Source organism: Bombina bombina, chromosome 1 (genome assembly GCF_027579735.1).
Source record: "Bombina bombina isolate aBomBom1 chromosome 1, aBomBom1.pri, whole genome shotgun sequence".
Lineage (NCBI taxonomy): Eukaryota > Metazoa > Chordata > Amphibia > Anura > Bombinatoridae > Bombina > Bombina bombina.
The window spans coordinates 1,222,017,738-1,222,038,028 of record NC_069499.1 but is presented as its reverse complement, the minus strand read 5'-3'; the positions used below and the strand labels follow the sequence as shown (position 1 = coordinate 1,222,038,028).

At 40.9% G+C, this 20,291-nt stretch overlaps 1 protein-coding gene across 1 annotated transcript in view; it reads right to left on the bottom strand.

The window, feature by feature from the left end:
* Positions 1-20,291, bottom strand: part of HSF4 (heat shock transcription factor 4) — a 328,795-nt gene that overhangs the window by 37,951 nt on the left and 270,553 nt on the right. The window contains exon 8 of the mRNA XM_053700352.1: positions 19,061-19,185. Within this exon, the coding sequence (XP_053556327.1) occupies positions 19,061-19,185 (125 nt within the window). The remainder of the gene's footprint in view (positions 1-19,060; positions 19,186-20,291) is intronic.

Genomic DNA, 20,291 nt, shown 5'->3' with positions numbered 1-20,291 from the left:
ACATAGATAGATAAAATATGTACATATATATATATATATATATATATATATATATATATTGTGCTGTGCACACAGATGGTTTGCTCCACTACGTTGCACATCACATGGCCACAGTTTTGGTAAAAATACAGCAGGACAACTTCCCTACTATCAGTTAAGCATACAAACCGCAGTGAGAATAATGAAGATCAGTTATCAAATGGACTTTGTGCATGGCATGATAGTTGGTGCATGACATGGTGGACGAAGTGTATGTGAAATGGCAGTACTCCTGAACTTTTCACGTACCACAGTTTCAAGGGTGTATCGAGAATTGTGTAATGAACAAAAAACATCCAGTCAGCAGCAGCCCTGTGAAAGAAAAATACTCTTTGATGAGAAAAGTCAGAGGAGGATGGCTATACTTGTGCAAGCGAACAGACAGGTCACAATTTTGTGTATCACATCAGTATTCAACCTTGGTGTGGAGAAAAACATATCGCAATGCACCAATAGGCGCACCTTATCGCGGATGGGATACAACAGCCGGCAGCCACGTTGGGTGCCATTTTTATCAGAGAAGAACAAGAGAGCATGCCTTCTGTGGGCACAACAACAACAGCACTCACCCATCGAAGACTGGAAAAGGTTGCTTGGTTTGACGAGTCAAAGTTCCTAGTGCGTGATGTTGATGGCAGGCTCTGAATTTGGTGAAAACAACATGAATTCATGGACCCGTCATATCTGATTAAAACTGTTCAAGGTGGTGGGAGCGGTGTTATGGTGTGGGGAATATTTTCCCCACACCATAACAAAGTTTTCAGCATCTTGTTGAATCAATGCCTAGAAGAATTCAGGCTGTTTTGAAGGCTAAAGGAGGCTCAACTAGGTAGCTGTATAGCTGTACCTAATAAAGTGGCCCCACAGTGTTTATATGTATATGTATATATATATATATATATATATATATATATATATATATATATATATATATATATATATACACATATTACACATATACATACAGTGTATGTATGTATATATTATTTTTTTAACAAAATATATATTCATATATAAATAGAAATAAATATATTAAAATAAAATAACGTTTTCTTCTATGTGAAGAACATTGGCATGCACAGTATTTATAACTCACTTCGGGTTTAGTACAGTTGGTCTAACACAATGTTGTGTTGTTTTTTTAACAACTTTCCCCATAGTAGTCTATAGGGAATAGAAGTTACCATGGTCCTGAAGTCGGCTCATGCTTTTTTCTTTCAACTTTTGAGATGAGTGAGCAAAAAATTTACATGGTTGCCACTTGTAATCTAGCCCAAAAAATGATTTACAACACATCTGATTTTTTTTTTATATTGTTTTTTTTTTTTTTTAAATAAATATTTATATTAATATAACATTATTTATATTATATATTATGTTGGGGCATGTTTGTTACCTCAAACGTGTTTTGGCTTTTATTTTGTTTGTTTTACACATTATCAGGTCAAAATGAGTGTAAATATATTTTTTAATTTGAACCAAGCATGCATAGAAATGTCATTTGAAAGAGAAAAAAAAAACACAAATGGCTAGATTTAGAGTTTTGTCGGTAAGGACCCGCGTAGCTAACGCTGGCTTTTTCTCTTGTTAAGTGTATCCAGTCCACGGATCATCCATTACTTATGGAATATATTCTCCTTCCCAACAGGAAGCTGCAAGAGTCCACCCACAGCAAAGCTGCTATATAGCTCCTCCCCTAACTGCCATATTCAGTCATTCTCTTGCAAGCCTCAACATAGATAGGAGGTTGTGAGAGTCTGTGGTGCTTTCTACTTAGTTTATTCTTCAATCAAAAGTTTGTTATTTTTAAATGGCACCGGAGTGTGCTGTTTATCTCAGGCAGTATTTGGAAGAAGAATCTGCCTGCGTTTTTCTATGATCTTAGCAGACGTAACTAAGATCCATTTGCTGTTCTCACACATTCTGAGGAGTGAGGTACTTCAGAGGGGGAATGGCGTGCAGGTTTTCCTGCAGATAAGGTATGTGCAGTAAAATATTTTTCTAGGAATGGAATTGACTAAGAAAATACTGCTGATACCGAAGTAATGTAAGTAAAGCCTTAAATGCAGCGATAGCGACTGGTATCAGGCTTATTAATAGAGATACATACTCTTGTAAAAATGTGTTTTAAAACGTTTGCTGGCATGTTTAATCGTTTTTTAACATATGTTTGGTGATAAAACTTATTGGGGCCTAAGTTTTTTCCACATGGCTGGCTTAAATTTTGCATAGAAACAGTTTCCTGAGGCTTTCCACTGTTATAGTATAAAAGTTACAGTTGGTGCAGTTAAAATTACAAACAGTGACATTAAGCTTCCCTCAGCAATCCCCTGCATGCTATAGGACATCTCTGAAGGGCTCAAAAGGGCTTCAAAAGTAGGAGCTGTTATGACTGTTTAAAACATATTTTTCGTTTTGTTAATCTGTTTTTTGTATTAAGGGGTTAATCATCCATTTGCAAGTGGGTGCAATGCTCTGCTAACTTGTTACATACACTGTAAAAATTTTGTTAGTTTAACTGCCTTTTTTTCACTGTTATTTCAAATTTTGGCAAAATTTGTTTCTCTTAAAGGCACAGTAACGTTTTATATATTTGCTTGTTAACTTGATTTAAAGTGTTTTCCAAGCTTACTAGTCTCATTATTAGTCTGTTCTAACATGTCTGACATAGAGGAAGCTCTGTGTTCATTATGTTTTAAAGCCATGGTGGAACCCCATCTTAGAATGTGTACCAGATGTACTGATTTCATGTTAAACAATAAAGATCATTTTTTGTCTTTAAAAACATTATCACCAGGGGGGGCGGAGCCTAGCCATAGCTGAAGATGGCTGCTTTCTAGAAAAGCTCTGATGTCCCTGCTGAACTTACGCTAAAATAAGTGCATATATCAAATAATTTTAAGCAGAAAATAGCATTTTTGACTTTCCTAACGTTAACCCGCTAATCGGAGACACTTTTTACAACCCAGAGGCAGCTTAATAGCCGCAGCTACACTTGATAGCAGCTCCGCCATCACTGGGCCTGACAGCACCCGGAGGGAGTGATCGCACTCAAATACCTCCGATACACAAAAAACGTTACTGATTAGGAGGAGGATCACAAACGGTGCATTATAGCACCGGGAGCAGACTACACTGGCATACCTCCGGAGCCGTCCTGCACTAAGGTGAACTCACGCACTGTAGCGCACATACCGAGGAGACTAACGGCTACATCGACTGAGGCTGTCTGCAAGCTGCGATCAGGAGGAACTATATACCGGACACTGACCTCCTTCACGGTGAACCCTCACAGCCTGTTCAAACAGCGTAGCAGATTGGGAGCGGAGCAGGCCCGAACAAGACCGCACCATCAGGCCTAGCCACGTGGCGAACGGAACTGACACTCTCCATCTAACACTTATAAGGTACTGAACTCTGCTATCCCCTTACCAGTACTACATCCCAGGACCTCCTAGTGGGTTCTGCATGTGAGGCTTCTTATGTGAGATCAGTGGAATATCCACGGCTACAACTACATAGGCCGTAAACACTGCATGCAAAGGAAATTCATTAGACTGCTACTATAATCTCAGTGCCTCAGTTTCCTCAAGATAAATCTAACCTCTTATAGTATAATAACGGCTGCATGTACGTTGCCACCACTACCTTACAGAGGCATAATTCCTATTAAACTCTTGTCATTTGGCCTGTTACACTGTTACACTGCTTTCAGGTCATACATTTTGGGCTGGTGGTGTATATGTAATGACCAGCAAAAGACAGGCTAGACTCCCTAAGAATTCTCAAACCACAGTGATGGACAATTTTTTAATTGCAAATGACTCTACAGCTCCTCTGGAGAAGCCTGAGACACAACAGAAAAGAGTAGCTGCACAGATTCATAATACTGACACAATGCACACCCACCAAAACTGTGTGACCAAAGAAGATATAAAGCTTCTCTCATCCAAAGCAGATATAAAAGAGGCCATGAAAGATTTTAAATCTATGTTTCACGAACTTAAACAAGATATTTCAGCTGTAGACCGCAGGGTGACCCAGGTGGAAGAAAAGCATGAAGTACTCAGCTCTGATCTCCAGCACCAAGCTAGCTTTCTGCAGGCGCAAGAGAGCACAGTACATACACTGCTAGACAGAATTGAGGACCTCGAGAACCGCAGTAGGAGGAACAACCTCAGACTGCGAGGAGTTCCAGAGTCAATCGAACCCCCTGCTATACAGGAATATATTCAAGATTTTGTCAAGTATCTCAGAAATGAAATTATGGGTCCTGAGATCCAGATTGAAAGGGCACACAGGGCGCTGCGCCCTAAACCTCCAGGACGGGCTCCACCTAGAGACATCATTTTAAAGCTACTATCCTTTAAAGAAAAAGAAGAAGTGCTTCGATTAGCTAGAAACAAGCAACAGATAGAATTTAGAGGTGTTGAACTGCAAGTATACTCAGACCTGAGTCCAGCTACTCTCCAGAAGAGGAGGGACCTCAGGTTTGTCACCTCTGCCTTAAAAGCCAATAGAATCCCATATAGATGGGGTTTTCCTACCAGCCTCATGGTCACTAAAAATAATGTCACACATGTCCTCAAAACACCATCAGATCTCCCGTCCTTCAATCAGGCTCTTGGCCTTAATATAAGACTTCCTGTAAAGGCCCCTGCAGCCCCGGAGGGCCCAGCAGAAGGGGAACCTAGCGGCCTGCAACATCTCCCAGACTGAACATAAGGAACATTTCTTTTTTCCTTTTGTCTTTCACTACTTGGACAATATGACCTACCCTCCCTAGCAGTAGCCCTGAAACTGGGCTTTAACCTCCTGGACACTGAGAACCACCTCAGATAAGTTATAACCTATTAGTGTTTTAAATTGTTACAATTCTTAACTGATGGTAATCCCTATGATCAATCCATAGTATAACATTAGTAGCAATACCTGATGCATGTATATAATTCACAGTACTAATGATGTTCAGTTGTGTGTGCACATGTTTGATTACTTATATGTTATTACTTTACGGACTAGAACTTGTTTCTGTAACTGTCACCATGATATCCCTATATGTTGCTAGGTTCTGATTGAATTATGACTCATCTGACTAAGCTAGCTTATTACACTCAGTCTGAGGAGAATACCCTATCTAGGATGAGGCAAATAGAGGGAACACTGTTAAGATAAAAACTCTGAGACATAAGTCTCTAGCCCCGCAGTACCATTCTCCTGAAGCAGATTCCAGAAGCCCTTAATCTAAGCCCCTTACTAAATAAGTAGAGTTATAGTTATGCTTGTATTAATAATAACCAAGAACTATGGGATAAAGGGATATAGTATACAGAGGATCCCTAGAGTTATCGCATCCCGTAGAATAATGTTAGTAGCAAAACCAGATGTTTGTCTATAATTATAACACTAATGATGTTCAATTGTGTCTATACATATGTGGCTACTTATATGTTATTACCTAGACCAGAACCTGACCCTATAGTTACCATCACAATACCCAGGGGCATTAATAAGATCTTACTGAATCATGGCTCATCTGGCCCAAATGGTTTGTTACTCACAGTCCAATGGAGGTACCCTAGCTAGTATGAGGCAAATAGAGGGAACATTGTTGAGATAAAAACTCTGAGACATGAGTTTCCGGTCCAGCAGCCCTAATCTTCTGGAGTAAATTCCAGAAGCCCTTACTCTACGCCCCTCCCTAAATAAGTAGAGCAATAGTTATGCTTGATTTAATAATAACCAAGATCTGTGGGATACAGGAAAATATTATACAGCCGATCCCTAGAATTATAGACTAGTATATAAGAAGAGAATGTTTTAGAATAAATAATGCTGTTAAACCCATAGGACAAATTGGGACCGAACAGAGGATATATAACCGTTAGGCCTTCCTCTCCCTAGAAAACTTAGTTTTGATCTTTATAGAGGTCTTCCCTTACCCACTTGAGGCAGAAAACACCCAAGAAGCATATAAGTGGTTGATAACAATCCTGTTTACCACAGGTACATAAAACACCTGAAAGCAATTACTAAATTTATCAAGTATCATAAGGGGCAAGGACCCTCGCATCACATAGACTAACACCCTCATATTAGGTTTCCCCCTGGAATTTGGAAAGAGGTTCATCACAGGAGCCCTCCCAGAAACATACGGAGGGTAGGTCGGGAAAAATGCACCTTTTTCTATGCACTTATTACTGTTGTTTATTTTTTCAATGTTAAATATATATAGCGTAAGTAGGCGGGGAACACTACCCCTGCTTTTGTTGTTTATTAGTATTATCCGTCCCTTTCTAGACGGATTAGTTTCTGCATAATACCAGTTACAGTTTCTTTCTATAACAAAGACTCTGTTATACAGAGTGCTTCACATTTAAGCTTCCCTCATTGTGACGTGACTTACTTTTCCCTATCCCTTGTAAGTATTTCTTGGTTTTCCTAACTTTAGTCTATTCTCCTCTACCCCCTTTTTTTTTTTTTTTTTTTTTTTTTTTTTTCTCCCAAAATAATAAGGTAAGCATGACGAACCCACGCCTGGGAATTGTATCCCGTCCCATAGAATTAATTTCGATAAATGCAAAAGGCCTGAATAGCCCAGCTAAGAGATCTATGGTGATGAGAGACTTACATAGACAGGGAGGTAACATCGTTTACCTTCAAGAAACACACTTTGCTATAGGCCATGAACCCCGCTGGTATAGTCGTCAGTACCCTTTGGCCTTCTTCGCCTCAGGTCCCCAGAAAAAAAATGGGGTGGGTGTCCTATTCAGTGCAGACTTACCATTCAAACTTGCAGAAATATATAGGGACCCAGAGGGTAGATATCTGATCCTCACAGGTTCACTATACAATAGACCTATAACATTAGTCAATGTTTATTCCCCTAATCAATCTCAGCAGGTCTTCCTTCAGAAAGTAATTCACAAAATACACGAGATCCAATCCGGTATTCTATTCTTGGGTGGTGATCTAAATGCCTCCTTGGACCCAGCCCTAGATACCTCCGACGGCCTCTCCAGCGTCCCTCATAAATCTCTTAAACGCATACTAACCACCCTCAGGGACTCAGCACTATATGATGTTTGGCGGTTGCACCACCCTACATCTAAGAATTACACATTTTACTCTCACCCGCATAGAAAATACTCCAGAATCGATTACTGGCTTACAGACACGATCGGACTTACACTCTCCACGAACAGCAATATACTCCCCATTACATGGTCAGACCATGCTCCGGTCACATGCACCGTATTGTGGTCCAATGTACCAGCCACCCCATACATCTGGAAGATGGATGACCTCCTCCTGGAGGATCCAGTATTCAAACTGGAAATAGAAAGGGCACTAATAGAATATTTCCAAATACACAAAGACTCGGATTCCCAGGCCTCAGTGATCTGGGAAGCTCATAAATGTACAATCAGAGGCCTCTTTCTCAAGCGAAAGGCTGGAATAATAAGGGGAAGGAGAGAGAAATATCGCAAGTTGCTCGCTGATGTAGAATCGGCGGAGCAAGCACATAAAAGAATACCAGCAGATATTACACTAGCCGAGAGATTGACTCAAGCGAGATCGGAACTCATGAAGTTCCTTCAAGTAGACTATCAAAAAGCTGCCTTAATCTTAAGGCAACAATTTTACGAACAAGGAGATAAAGCTGGACGTCTACTAGCCAGAGCAATAGCTAGGAAAAAAACCAAACATTATGTATATAGCATGACTCATCCAGATGGGGGTCAGAGAGAAGACGGTAAATCAATTGCTGAGATCTTCGGAGCTTACTATGAGAACCTCTATAACATACAGAGAGTAAATGAAGTAGGAGATGAGCCCCCCCCACGAGCACGAGAAACGCAACAGATATTGGAATACCTAGAAAGAGTGGAGGTCCCCAGGCTCTCCGACCAAGATTCCGAGGCGCTGGAGTCTCCATTCACACTATTAGAAATTAAACAAGCCATTAAGGATCTAGCAACAGGGAAAAGTCCAGGTCCGGATGGATTTGGAACTAAATACTATAAAACATTCTGTGACATTTTGGCACCAGAAATGTTGATTCTCTTTAACCGGCTATCTGACTCTCCGATCCTGCCTCATACGATGCTCGAAGCACATATCACAGTAATCCCTAAGCCCAACAAACCAGACAATAGACCAGAGAACTATCGTCCGATATCGCTACTAAACTCAGATATCAAGATTCTGGCGAAAGTTATAGCTAACCGCATAAACAAATACTTACCACAACTGATCTCTACTGATCAAGTGGGATTTATTCCGAAACGAGAGGCAAGGGATAATACCCTAAAAGTCCTCCAGATTATAACGCATGCCCACAACACTGGAACCCCTCTGGCCCTGGTCTCTACAGACGCAGAAAAAGCGTTTGACCGGGTCAGTTGGAAGTTTATGCGACACACTCTGGAGAAATTTGGGCTGGGCTCTAAATTTATAAATCAGATCATGTCCCTGTACTCGGCGCCGAACGCTAGAGTTAGGGTGAATGGAGTACTCTCTGACGCCTTTACGATTCGTAACGGGACCAGGCAGGGATGTCCCCTGTCTCCGCTCTTGTTCGCATTGACAATTGAAGTCTTGGCGAGCAGGATCCGGACAAACCCAGAAATACATGGTGTCCTTGTAGGAAGTGACGAACATAAGCTTGCCATGTACGCAGACGACGTCTTACTTATGATATCGGATGTGAAGGGGTCCCTGACGGTGGCCCTAGAGGAGTTCAAACTCTTTGGCACAGTATCGAACTTTCTTCTAAACCCTTCCAAGTCAGAGATTATGAATATCTCGATTCCCCACATCGACTTTCAAATTTTGGAAGGTACATGCCCAATAAAAATAGCACATGGCAAACTAAAATATCTGGGTATTCACTTAACCCCATGCATAAAAGAGACTGTAGACATGAACTACAAGGGCATAAGAGACGAGATCCTTAAAGATCTATCGTCTTGGAGAAATAAAACCATCTCTTGGATGGGCCGCATCGGAGTGGTTAAAATGAATGTGTTGCCACGCGTGCTATATGTCATGCAGACCATCCCACTATCTGCGGCCTCGCACATCATTCATCAAATACAGTCTGCTCTTGAGTCCTATATTTGGAGAGATCTAAAGCCTAGAATCAATAGGAAAACTACCTTCCTCCCTCGGAATAGAGGCGGACTAGGTATTCCAGACCTGAGAACGTATCATACGGCAATATCTCTTCAACGATTAGTGGAATGGTGTCATAACTCGGCCCAAAAGGCCTGGGTTCAGGTCGATGGCGTGCTGCTGAAGAGGGGCAACGTGGGAGCTCTCGCGTGGACCCCCTCTAAAGACAGACCTCTAGAGGTCAAACTCTACCCAATGATCGAGGAAGTGTTCTCGACTTGGGATAAACTGATTAAAACAGCCACCTACGTATCGACGCAATCCTCACCAATCACATCAATCAGAGAAAATCCTGATATGGAATTTCTATCAAGGCTCAATTTCCCGAACAAGACCTACAGCCTTGGTGACTCAGCAATGTATAATATACTCTGTCAAGGTAAATTGAAATCACAAGCGGCATTAGTTGAGTGGAACAGGGGGGCTTTTGCCTCATGGTTCACAGTGACACAGACACGGCACTACCTTGACACTCATAAAGCCAAACCGGACTTGACTAGACGCAGAACACATTTTGAAACCTTGTGCACAATGTCCGCGCCTCCATCTCATTTGATATCTCAGATTTATAGAATGTTACAGCTAGGCGGGGATGACTGTCTTCCGGGTTACACACAGACATGGCAAAATGAGCTGGGCCTAGAAATTGGACCCAAAGAGTGGAACAAGATATTTGACAAGACAAAGAGAGCATCAATCTCGGCTAGAATTCAGGAAACACAATATAAATTGCTGAGCAGGTGGTACTTGACCCCCCAAAGGTTAAAACACATATACCCTCACTCAAATGGGGGATGCTGGAGAGGGTGCGGAGAAAATGGCACCCTATTGCATATTTGGTGGACCTGTCCCCTACTAACACCTTACTGGAATGATATAATGGCTGAAATGAGTAGGGTTCTCGAGGTGATCATCCCTCCTAATCCAAGTTACTTATTATACCATCAGTTACCTAAGATCACAAGGGAAGACAAATCCAGGCTCTTCCTGGTGATGCTCAATGGAGCAAAAAGCCTGATTCCCGTTTACTGGAAAAAACAGGCCACCCCGAGTGTTCAGGAGTGGAAAACTAAAGTAGCAGACCTGCTGAGACTTGAAAGATATCATTACCTTAAAATTGGAAAACTTGACATACACGAGATGATGCTGCTGACCTGGGAGGGACGAGGACTGTGAGTTAATAACGTGAGAGAGGTTCATTTCCTCCCAACCCCCCCCCCTTTTTTTTTTTTTTTTTTTTTTTTTTTTTTTCCTTCTTCTTCTTCCTTCACCCCCCCTCCTTCTTACCCTCCTCTCTTTTTGCCCTGTAGCCCTATCCTACTACTTCTTCCTTCCTAAAGCATTATCTTTAAATCGAGTGCAGTATTATAAGCAGCTGTGTAAGGAGTGTAAGCTGCTAAAAGCTATAAATACCGTATGATCTGTACCCGAGGATTTATATTTTTATTTTCTTCTTATGTTTTTGCTGTTATTTTAACTGGTATCACTAAACAGTTGCAGTTGATATTTGAGTAATGTAGTCGGTACACATTTCTGCAGTACCTGACTAGGTTTTTTTTTTTTTTTCTTATACTGTTTGAATTGATCTAATTCCTATCTGCGAAATTATACAAGCAAACCTTAATAGTACAGATGTTTGCAAATTATGTACAACTGACATTGTATTGTACTCATAATAATGCTCTGTATTTTTCTTATTTCGCCAATAAAGCTTTTTTGAAAACAAAAAAAAAAAAAAAAAAAAAAAAAAAAAAAAAAAAAACATTATCACCAGAGGATTCTGTCGTGGGGGTAGTTATGCCGACTAACTCTCCCCACGTGCCAGACCTTTTAACTCCCGCTTTAGGGACTCACGCTCAAATGGCGCCAAGTACATCAAGGGCACCCATAGCGTTTCTTTACCAGGGGATTCTGTCGAGGGGAAAGTTATGCCGACTAACTCTCCCCACGTGTCAGACCCTTCGACTCCCCCTTCAGGGACTCACGCTCAAATGGCGCCAAGTACATCAAGGGCGCCCATAGCGTTTATTTTACAAGACATGGCAAAGGTGGTGAATAATATTCTGGCAGCAGTATTAGTCAGACTACCTGAAATTAAAGGAAAGCAGTTAGCTCTGGGGGTAGATACAGAGCATACAGACGCTTTAAGAACCATGTATGATACTACCTCACAATATGCTTAGTCTGTGGGTGATTTTTTTTTTTTGACTCAGGGAAGATGATTTAAACTGATTCTGATATTTCTACATTTAAAATTTATGCTTGAGAACCTCCACTTGTTGCTCAGGGAGGCTTTGGCTGCTCTGAATGAATGTGTACAATCGCAGGGCCAGAGAAATTGTGTAGACTGGATAAATAATATGCAGTGCCGGTGTGTACTGATGTTTTTCCAATACCTAATAGGTTTACTAAAAATTTTTTTAATAAGGAATGGGATAGACCAGGTGTGCCGTTCTCTTCCCCTCCTATTTTTTAGAAGAATGTTTTCTAATAGTTACCACCACACGGGACTTCTGGCAGACAGTTCCTAAGGTGGAGAGAAGAGTTTCTACTCTAGCTAAGCGTACCACTACCTCTGACGAGGACAGTTGTGCTTTTTAGATCCAATGGATAAAAAATGTTTATTCAACAGGGTTTTATCCTGCAGCCCCTTGCATACATTGCTTCTGTCACTGCTGCTGCGGCGTTCTGGGTTGAGTCTCTTGATGAGGCTTTACAGTTAAGCGACTCTATTGGATGAATATATTTGACAAGCTTATGCTAGCCAATTCCTTTGTTTTCTGATGCCTTGTTCATTTGACTAGACTAACGGCTAAGAATTCTGTTTTTTACTATACTGGCGCGCAGAGCGCTATGGCTTATATCATGGTCAGCTGTCGTGACTTTAATAAATAAGCTACTTAACTTCCCTTCAAGGGGCAGACCCTATTCGGGCCTGGTTTGAAGGAGATTATTGCTTATATCACTGGAGGAAAAGGTCATGCCCTTCCTCAGGATAGGTCTAAATCAAGGGCAAAAAAAAAAAAAAAAAAAAAAAAAAAGTCTAATTAAACTTCAGGGCAGGTGTGGCATCCTCTTCCTCTAAGGCAAAACAAGAGGGAATTTTTGCTCAGTCCAAGGCGGTCTGGAGACAATCGGACCTGGAACAAAGATAAGCAGGCCAAGGAGCCTGCTGCTGCCTCTAAGGCAGCATGAAGGAACGGACCCCTATCCGGTAACGGATCCTATAGGGGGCAGACTTTCATTCTTTGCCCAGGCGTGGGCAAGAGATGCCCAGGATCCCTAGGCATTGGAATTTATATCCCAGAGATATCTTCTGGATTTCAAAGATTCCCCCCCAAAAAAAGGGGAGATTTCGCCTTTCACAATTATCTGCAAACCAGATAAAGAAGGAGGCATTCTTACATTGTGTACGAGATCCATCCAGTTCCAAGAGAGGAACAGGGACAGAGTTTTTACTCAAATCTGTTTGTGGTTCCCAAGGAGAGGGAACCTTCAGACCTATTTTGTATTAAAGATCTTAAACAAATTCCTCAGAATTCCGTCATTTAAGATGGAAACTATTCGTACCATCTTAACTATGATCCAGGAGAGTCAATAGAGGACTACAATGGATTTGAAGGATGCTTATCCTCACATTGTGATGCATAAAGATCACCATCGTTTTTCAGGTTTGCCTTTCTAGACAGGCATTACCAGTTTGTAGCTCTTTCCTTTGGGATATCTACAGCCCCAAGAATCTTTATGGAGGTTCTGGGGTCGCTTTGGCGGTCCTTAGACCGCGGGGCATAGAAGTGGCCCCTTATTTAGACGACATCCTGATACAGGCGTCAAACATCCAAATTGCCCAGTCTCATACGGACGTAGTACTGGCATTTCTGAGATCACATGGGTGGAAAGTGAACAAGGAAAGAGTTCTCTATCCCCAATCTCAAGGGTTTCCCTCCTAGGGACTCTGATAGATTCTGTAGAAATGAAAATTTACCTGACGGAGTCCAGGTTGTCAAAGTTTCTACATTTCTGCCGTGTTTTTTTTTCATCCCATCCGTGCCCTTCGGTGGCTCAGTACATGAATGAAATCGGCTTAATGGTAGCGGCAAGGGACATAGTACCATTTGCACGTCTACATTTCAGACCGCTGCAACTATGCATGCTCAGTCAGAGGAACGGGGATTACACAGATTTGTCCCCCTGTTAAACCTGGACCAAGAGACCAGAGATTCTCTTCTCTGGTGACTATGTCGGGTCCATCTGTCCAAGGGTATGACCTTCCACAGGTCAGATGGGACAATTGTTACAATAGATGCCAGCCTTTTAGGTTGGGATGCAGTCTGGAACTCCCTGAAGGCTCAGGGATAGTGGACTTAGGAGGAGACCCTCCTTCTAATAAATATTCTGGAACTGGGAGTGATATTCCATGCTCTTCAGACTTGGCCTCAGTTAGCAACTCTGAGGTACATCATACTCAGTCGGACAAAATACACGACTGTGGCTTACATCAGCCATCAAGGGGGAACAGAAGTTCCCTAGCGATGTTAGAAGTCTTACAATAATTCACTGGACAGAGACTCACTCTTGTCTATCAGCTATCCATATCCCAGGTGTTGAGAACTGGGAGGTGGATTTTCTAAGTCGTCAGACTTTTCTTCCGGGGGAGTGGGATTTCCTCCGGAGGTCAAGACCAAGCAGGAGAGGGCTTTGGTGTTTTTGACAGCGCCTGCGTAGCCACGCAGGACCTGGTATGCAGATCTGGTGGACATGTCATCCTTTCCATCACGGTCTCTGCTTCAGAGACAGGTCCCTCTACCTCAGGGTCCTTTCAACCATCTAAATAGAATCAATCTGAGATGGACTGCCTGGAGACTGAACGCTTGATGTTATCAAAGCATGGCTTCTCCGAGTCAGTCATTGATACCTTAATACAGACATGAAAGCCTGTCTCTAGGAAAATTGAACATAGATATGGTGTAAATATCTGATTGTTATGAATCCAAGGGTTACTCATGGAGTAAAGTCTGGATTCCCAGGATATTATCTTTTCTCCAAGATGTTTTTGAGAAAAGGGTTGTCAGCTAATTCCTTAAAAGGGGACAGATTTTTACTCTGTCTATTTTTTTGCACAAGCGTCTGGCAGGTATTCTAGACGTTCAGGCTTTGGTTAGATCCAAGCCTATGTTTAAAACTGTTGCTCCGCCATAGAGCTTAAACCTGATTCTTAAGGTTCTTCAAGAAGTTCCGTTTGAACCTTTTTTGTTCCATAGATATCAATCTTTATCTTGGAAAGTTCCTTTTGGGTAGCTAATTCCTCGACTCGTAGAGTCTCCAAGTTATCTGTGTTACAATGTGATTCTCCTTATCTGGTCCTTCGTATGGATAAGGTAGTCCTGCGTACCAACCTGGGTTTTTTCCTAAGGTGGTATCTAACAAGTACATCACTCAAGAGATAGTTGTTCCATGCTTGTATCCTAATCCTTCCTCAAAGAAGGAACGTCTATTACACAATATTGGACGTGGTTTGTGCTTTAAAGTTTTACTTACAAGCTACTACAGTTTTCATCAAACGTTCACCTTGTTTGTTGTCTATTCTGGACAGAGGAGAGGTCAAAATACTTCAGCAGCCTCTCTGTCTTTTTGGTTAAAAAGCATAATTCATTTAGCTTATGAGACTGCTGGACAGCAGCCTCCTGAAGGGATTACAGCTCATTCTACTAGAGCTGTGGTTTTCACTTGGGCCTTTTTTAAATGTGGCTTCTGTTGAACAGATTTACAAGACGGAGTCTTGGTCTGCGCTTCATACTTTTCAAATTTAACAAATTTGATACCTTGCTTCTTCGGAGGCTATTTTTGGGAGAAAGGGTTTTTTACAGGCAGTGGTAACTTCCGTTTAAGTACCTGCCTTGTCCCTCCCATCATCCGTGTACTTTAGCTTTGGTATTGGTATTCCATAAGTAATGGATGATCCGTGGACTGGATACACTTAACAAGAGAAAACATAATTTATGCTTATCTGATAAATTTATTTCTCTTGTAGTGTATCCAGTCCACGGCCCGCCCTGTCACTTTAAGGCAGGTAATTTTTTCATTTGAACTACAGTCACCACTGCACCCTATGGTTTTTCCTTTCTCTGCATGTTTTCGGTCGAATGACTGAATATGGCAGTTAGGGGAGGAGCTATATAGCAGCTTTGCTGTGGGTGGACTCTTGCAGCTTCCTGTTGGGAAGGAGAATATATTCCATAAGTAATGGATGATCCGTGGACTGGATACACTACAAGAGAAATAAATTTATCAGGTAAGCATAAATTATGTTTTTCTGGCCGCACCATAAAAATAACTCTGGTATTGAGAGTCCACATAAAGGCTGCGTTAGGCTCCAAAAAAGGAGCGTAGAGCATATTTAACGCAGCTTCAACTCTCGATACCAGAGTTGCTTACGGACGCGACCAGCCTCAAAAACGTGCTTGTGCACGATTCCCCCATAGAAACAATGGGGCTGTTTGAGCTGAAAAAAAAACTAACACCTGCAAAAAAGCCACGTTCAGCTCCTAACGCAGCCCCATTGTTTGCTATGGGGAAACACTTCCTACGTCTGCACCTAACACTCTAACATGTACCCCGAGTCTAAACACCCCTAACCTTACACTTATTAACCCCTAATCTGCCGCCCCCGCTATCGCTGACCCCTGCATATTATTTTTAACCCCTAATCTGCCGCTCCGTAAACCGCTGCTACTTACATTATCCTTATGTACCCCTAATCTGCTGCCCCTAACACCGCCGACCCCTATATTATATTTATTAACCCCTAATCTGCCCCCCACAACGTCGCCTCCACCTGCCTACACTTATTAACCCCTAATCTGCCGAGCGGACCGCACCGCTATCATAATAAAGTTATTAACCCCTAATCCGCCTCACTAACCCTATAATAAATAGTATTAACCCCTAATCTGCCCTCCCTAACATCGCTGACACCTAACTTCAATTATTAACCACTAATCTGCCGACCGGAGCTCACCGCTATTCTAATAAATGTATTAACCCCTAAAGCTAAGTCTAACCCTAACACTAACACCCCTCTAACTTAAATATAATTTAAATCTAACGAAATTAATTAACTCTTATTAAATAAATTATTCCTATTTAAAGCTAAATACTTACCTGTAAAATAAATCCTAATATAGCTACAATATAAATAATAATTATATTGTAGCTATTTTAGGATTTATATTTATTTTACAGGTAATTTTGTATTTATTTTAACCAGGTACAATAGCTATTAAATAGTTAAGAACTATTTAATAGCAAAAATAGTTAAAATAATTACAAAATTACCTGTAAAATAAATCCTAACCTAAGTTACAATTAAACCTAATACTATACTATCATTAAATTAATTAAATAAAATACCTACAATTACCTACAATTAAACCTAACACTACACTATCAATACATTAATTAAATACAATACCTACAAATAACTACAATGAAATAAACTAACTAAAGAACAAAAAATAAAAAAGAACTAAGTTACAAAAAATAAAAAAATATTTACAAACATAAGAAAAATATTACAACAATTTTAAACTAATTACACCTACTCTAAGCCCCCTAATAAAATAACAAAGCCCCCCAAAATAAAAAATGCCCTACCCTATTCTAAATTACTAAAGTTCAAAGCTCTTTTACCTTACCAGCCCTGAACAGGGCCCTTTGCGGGGCATGCCCCAAGAAGTTCAGCTCTTTTGCCTGTAAAAAAAAACATACAATACCCCCCCCCAACATTAGAACCCACCACCCACATACCCCTAATCTAACCCAAACCCCCCTTAAATAAACCTAACACTAAGCCCCTGAAGATCATCCTACCTTGTCTTCACCTCACCGGGTATCACCGATCGGTCCTGGCTCCAAAATCTTCATCCAACCCAAGCGGGGGCTGGCGATCCATCATCCGGTGGCTGAAGAGGTCCAGAAGAGGCTCCAAAGTCTTCATCCTATCCGGGAAGAAGAGTAGATCCGGACCGGCAACCATCATCTTCCAAGCGGCATCTTCTATCTTCATCTGATGAGGACCGGCTCCATCCTGAAGACCTCCAGGATGGCGTCCCTCAAATTCCGATTGGCTGATAGGATTCTATCAGCCAATCGGAATTAAGGTAGGAATATTCTGATTGGCTGATGGAATCAGCCAATCAGAATCAAGATCAATCCGATTGGCTGATCCAATAAGCCAATCAGATTGAGCTCGCATTCTATTGGCTGATCGGAACAGCCAATAGAATGCGAGCTCAATCTGATTGGCTGATTGGAACTATTTTTGCTATTAAATAGTTCTTAACTATTTAATAGCTATTGTACCTGGTTAAAATAAATACAAAGTTACCTGTAAAATAATATTAATCCTAAAATAGCTATAATATAATTATAATTTATATTGTAGCTATATTAGGATTTATTTTACAGGTAAGTATTTAGCTTTAAATAGGAATAATTTATTTAATCAGAGTTAATTTATTTCGTTAGATTTAAATTATATTTAACTTAGGGGGGTGTTAGTGTTAGGGTTAGACTTAGCTTTAGGGGTTAATACATTTATTAGAATAGCGGTGAGCTCCGGTCGGCAGATTAGTGGTTAATAATTGAAGTTAGGTGTCGGCGATGTTAGGGAGGGCAGATTAGGGGTTAATACTATTTATTATAGGGTTAGTGAGGCGGATTAAGGGTTAATAACTTTATTATAGTAGCGGTGCGGTCCGCTCGGCAGATTAGGGGTTAATAAGTGTAGGCAGGTGGAGGCGACGTTGAGGGGGGCAGATTAGGGGTTAATAAATATAATATAGGGGTCGGCGGTGTTAGGGGCAGCAGATTAGGGGTACATAAGGATAACTTAAGTAGCGGCGCTTTGCGGTCGGCAGATTAGGGGTTAATTATTGTAGGTAGCTGGCTGCGACGTTGTGGGGGGCAGGTTAGGGGTTAATAAATATAATATAGGGGTCGGCGGTGTTAGGGGCGGCAGATTAGGGGTACATAAGGATAACGTAGGTGGCGGTCGGCAGATTAGGGGTTAAAAAATTTTAATTGAGTGTCGGCGATGTGGGGGGCCTCGGTTTAGGGGTACATAGGTAGTTTATGGGTGTTAGTGTACTTTAGAGCACAGTAGTTAAGAGCTTTATGAATCGGCGTTAGCCCAGAAAGCTCTTAACTACTGACTTTTTTCTGCGGCTGGAATTTTGTCGTTAGAATTCTAGCGCTCACTTCAGACACGACTCTAAATACTGGAGTTAGAAAAATCCCATTGAAAAGATAGGATACGCAATTTACGTAAGGGGATCTTCGGTATGGAAAAGTCGCGGCTGAAAAGTGAGCGTTAGACCCTTTTTTGACTGACTCCAAATACCGGAGGTAGCCTAAAACCAACGTTAGGAGCCTCTAACGCTGGTTTTCACGGCTACCGCCAAACTCCAAATCTAGGCCAAACAAAATAGGCAATAAGCATTCTCAAAAACTTTAACAGTAGAAAAAAACTGCCAAAATATGCTATATAAAAATGCACAAAAAAAAGTTTTCATTAAAGTCTGATGAATCAGAGTGTCCCAAAATTTCTAAAAATGTTTTTTGATGGACTGGAGTATTGGTATTGAATTCCCTCATTACAAAATATAAGGGACATTTATAAATTGTGAAGCCAATAGAAAACTAAGTTTGATTGAAATGACTTTGTATTTAAAAATCCCCACAAAAAGTCAGGCAAAGTACATTTACATCAATTTTTAAAGAGAAGAAAAACAGCAGTCAAAACATATAATGCTATGCTATATATCACCCCTCTTGTTGATTTTACCTTTCCCCGTCCACAGTAGGTGACACATTTGTTAAAGCAGGTGGTGAAGTCTCGGTCACATCTGATATTATTGGTCCAGCACTGACAGCAGGGCTGATCAAAGGGGGTGTAGAGTCTGCAGATGGCTGAAGAGTTAATAGATGTTAAGATGTGCTACACACAAAGATTTATGATTTTTCAAGTATATTCCATTAAAATATAAATATGCAGTAGAGATTTTATTGTGATTATTTGGATTTTTTAACATTAGCATATGCTCATATTTTCTCTTGTAAGGTGTATCCAGTCCACGGATCATCCATTACTTGTGGGATATTCTCATTCCCAACAGGAAGTTGCAAGAGGACACCCACAGCAGAGCTGTAATATAGCTCCTCCCCTAACTGTCATAGCCAGTCATTCTCTTGCAACTCTCAACAAGCAAGGACGTTGTAGGAGAGAGTGGTTAAATATAGCTAGTTTATTTTCTTCAATCAAAAGTTTGTTATTTTTAAATAGTACCGGAGTTGTGCTATTTTATCTCAGGCAGTAAATAGAAGAAGAATCTGCCTGAGGTTTCTATGATCTTAGCAGGTTGTAACTAAGATCCATTGCTGTTCTCACATATGTCTGAGGGGATTACACAAATTAGGTAACTTCAGCGAGAGAATGGCGTGCAGTTTATTCTGCTATCAGGTATGTGCAGTTATAATTTTTTCTAGAGATGGAAAACACTAGAAAATGCTGCTGATACCGGATTAATGTAAGTTAAGCCTGAATACAGTGATTTAATAATGACTGGTATCATGCTTACTCCCAGGGATAATACCCTTATGATATTGCAATATAAAACGTTTGCTGGCATGTTTAATCGTTTTTATATATGCTTTGGTGATAAAACTTTAGTGGGGCCTAGTTTTTTCCACATGGCTGGCTTAAATTTTGACTAGAAACAATTTCCACTGTTGTAGTATAAAAGTTACAGTTGGTGCAGTTAAAATTACAAACTGTGACATCCAGCTTCCCTCAAAGGCCCTCTGAATGCTATAGGACATCTCTAAAGGGCCCAAAGGCTTTCCAAAGTCGTTTATTGGGGAAGGTAGGGCCACAGCTTGCTGTGGCAGTTGGTTGTGACTGTTAAAAAACGTCTATTTCGTTTTTTTGATCCGTTTTTTGAACTAAGGGGTTAATCATCCATTTGCAAGTGGGTGCAATGCTCTGTTAGCCTATTATACACACTGTAAAAATTTCG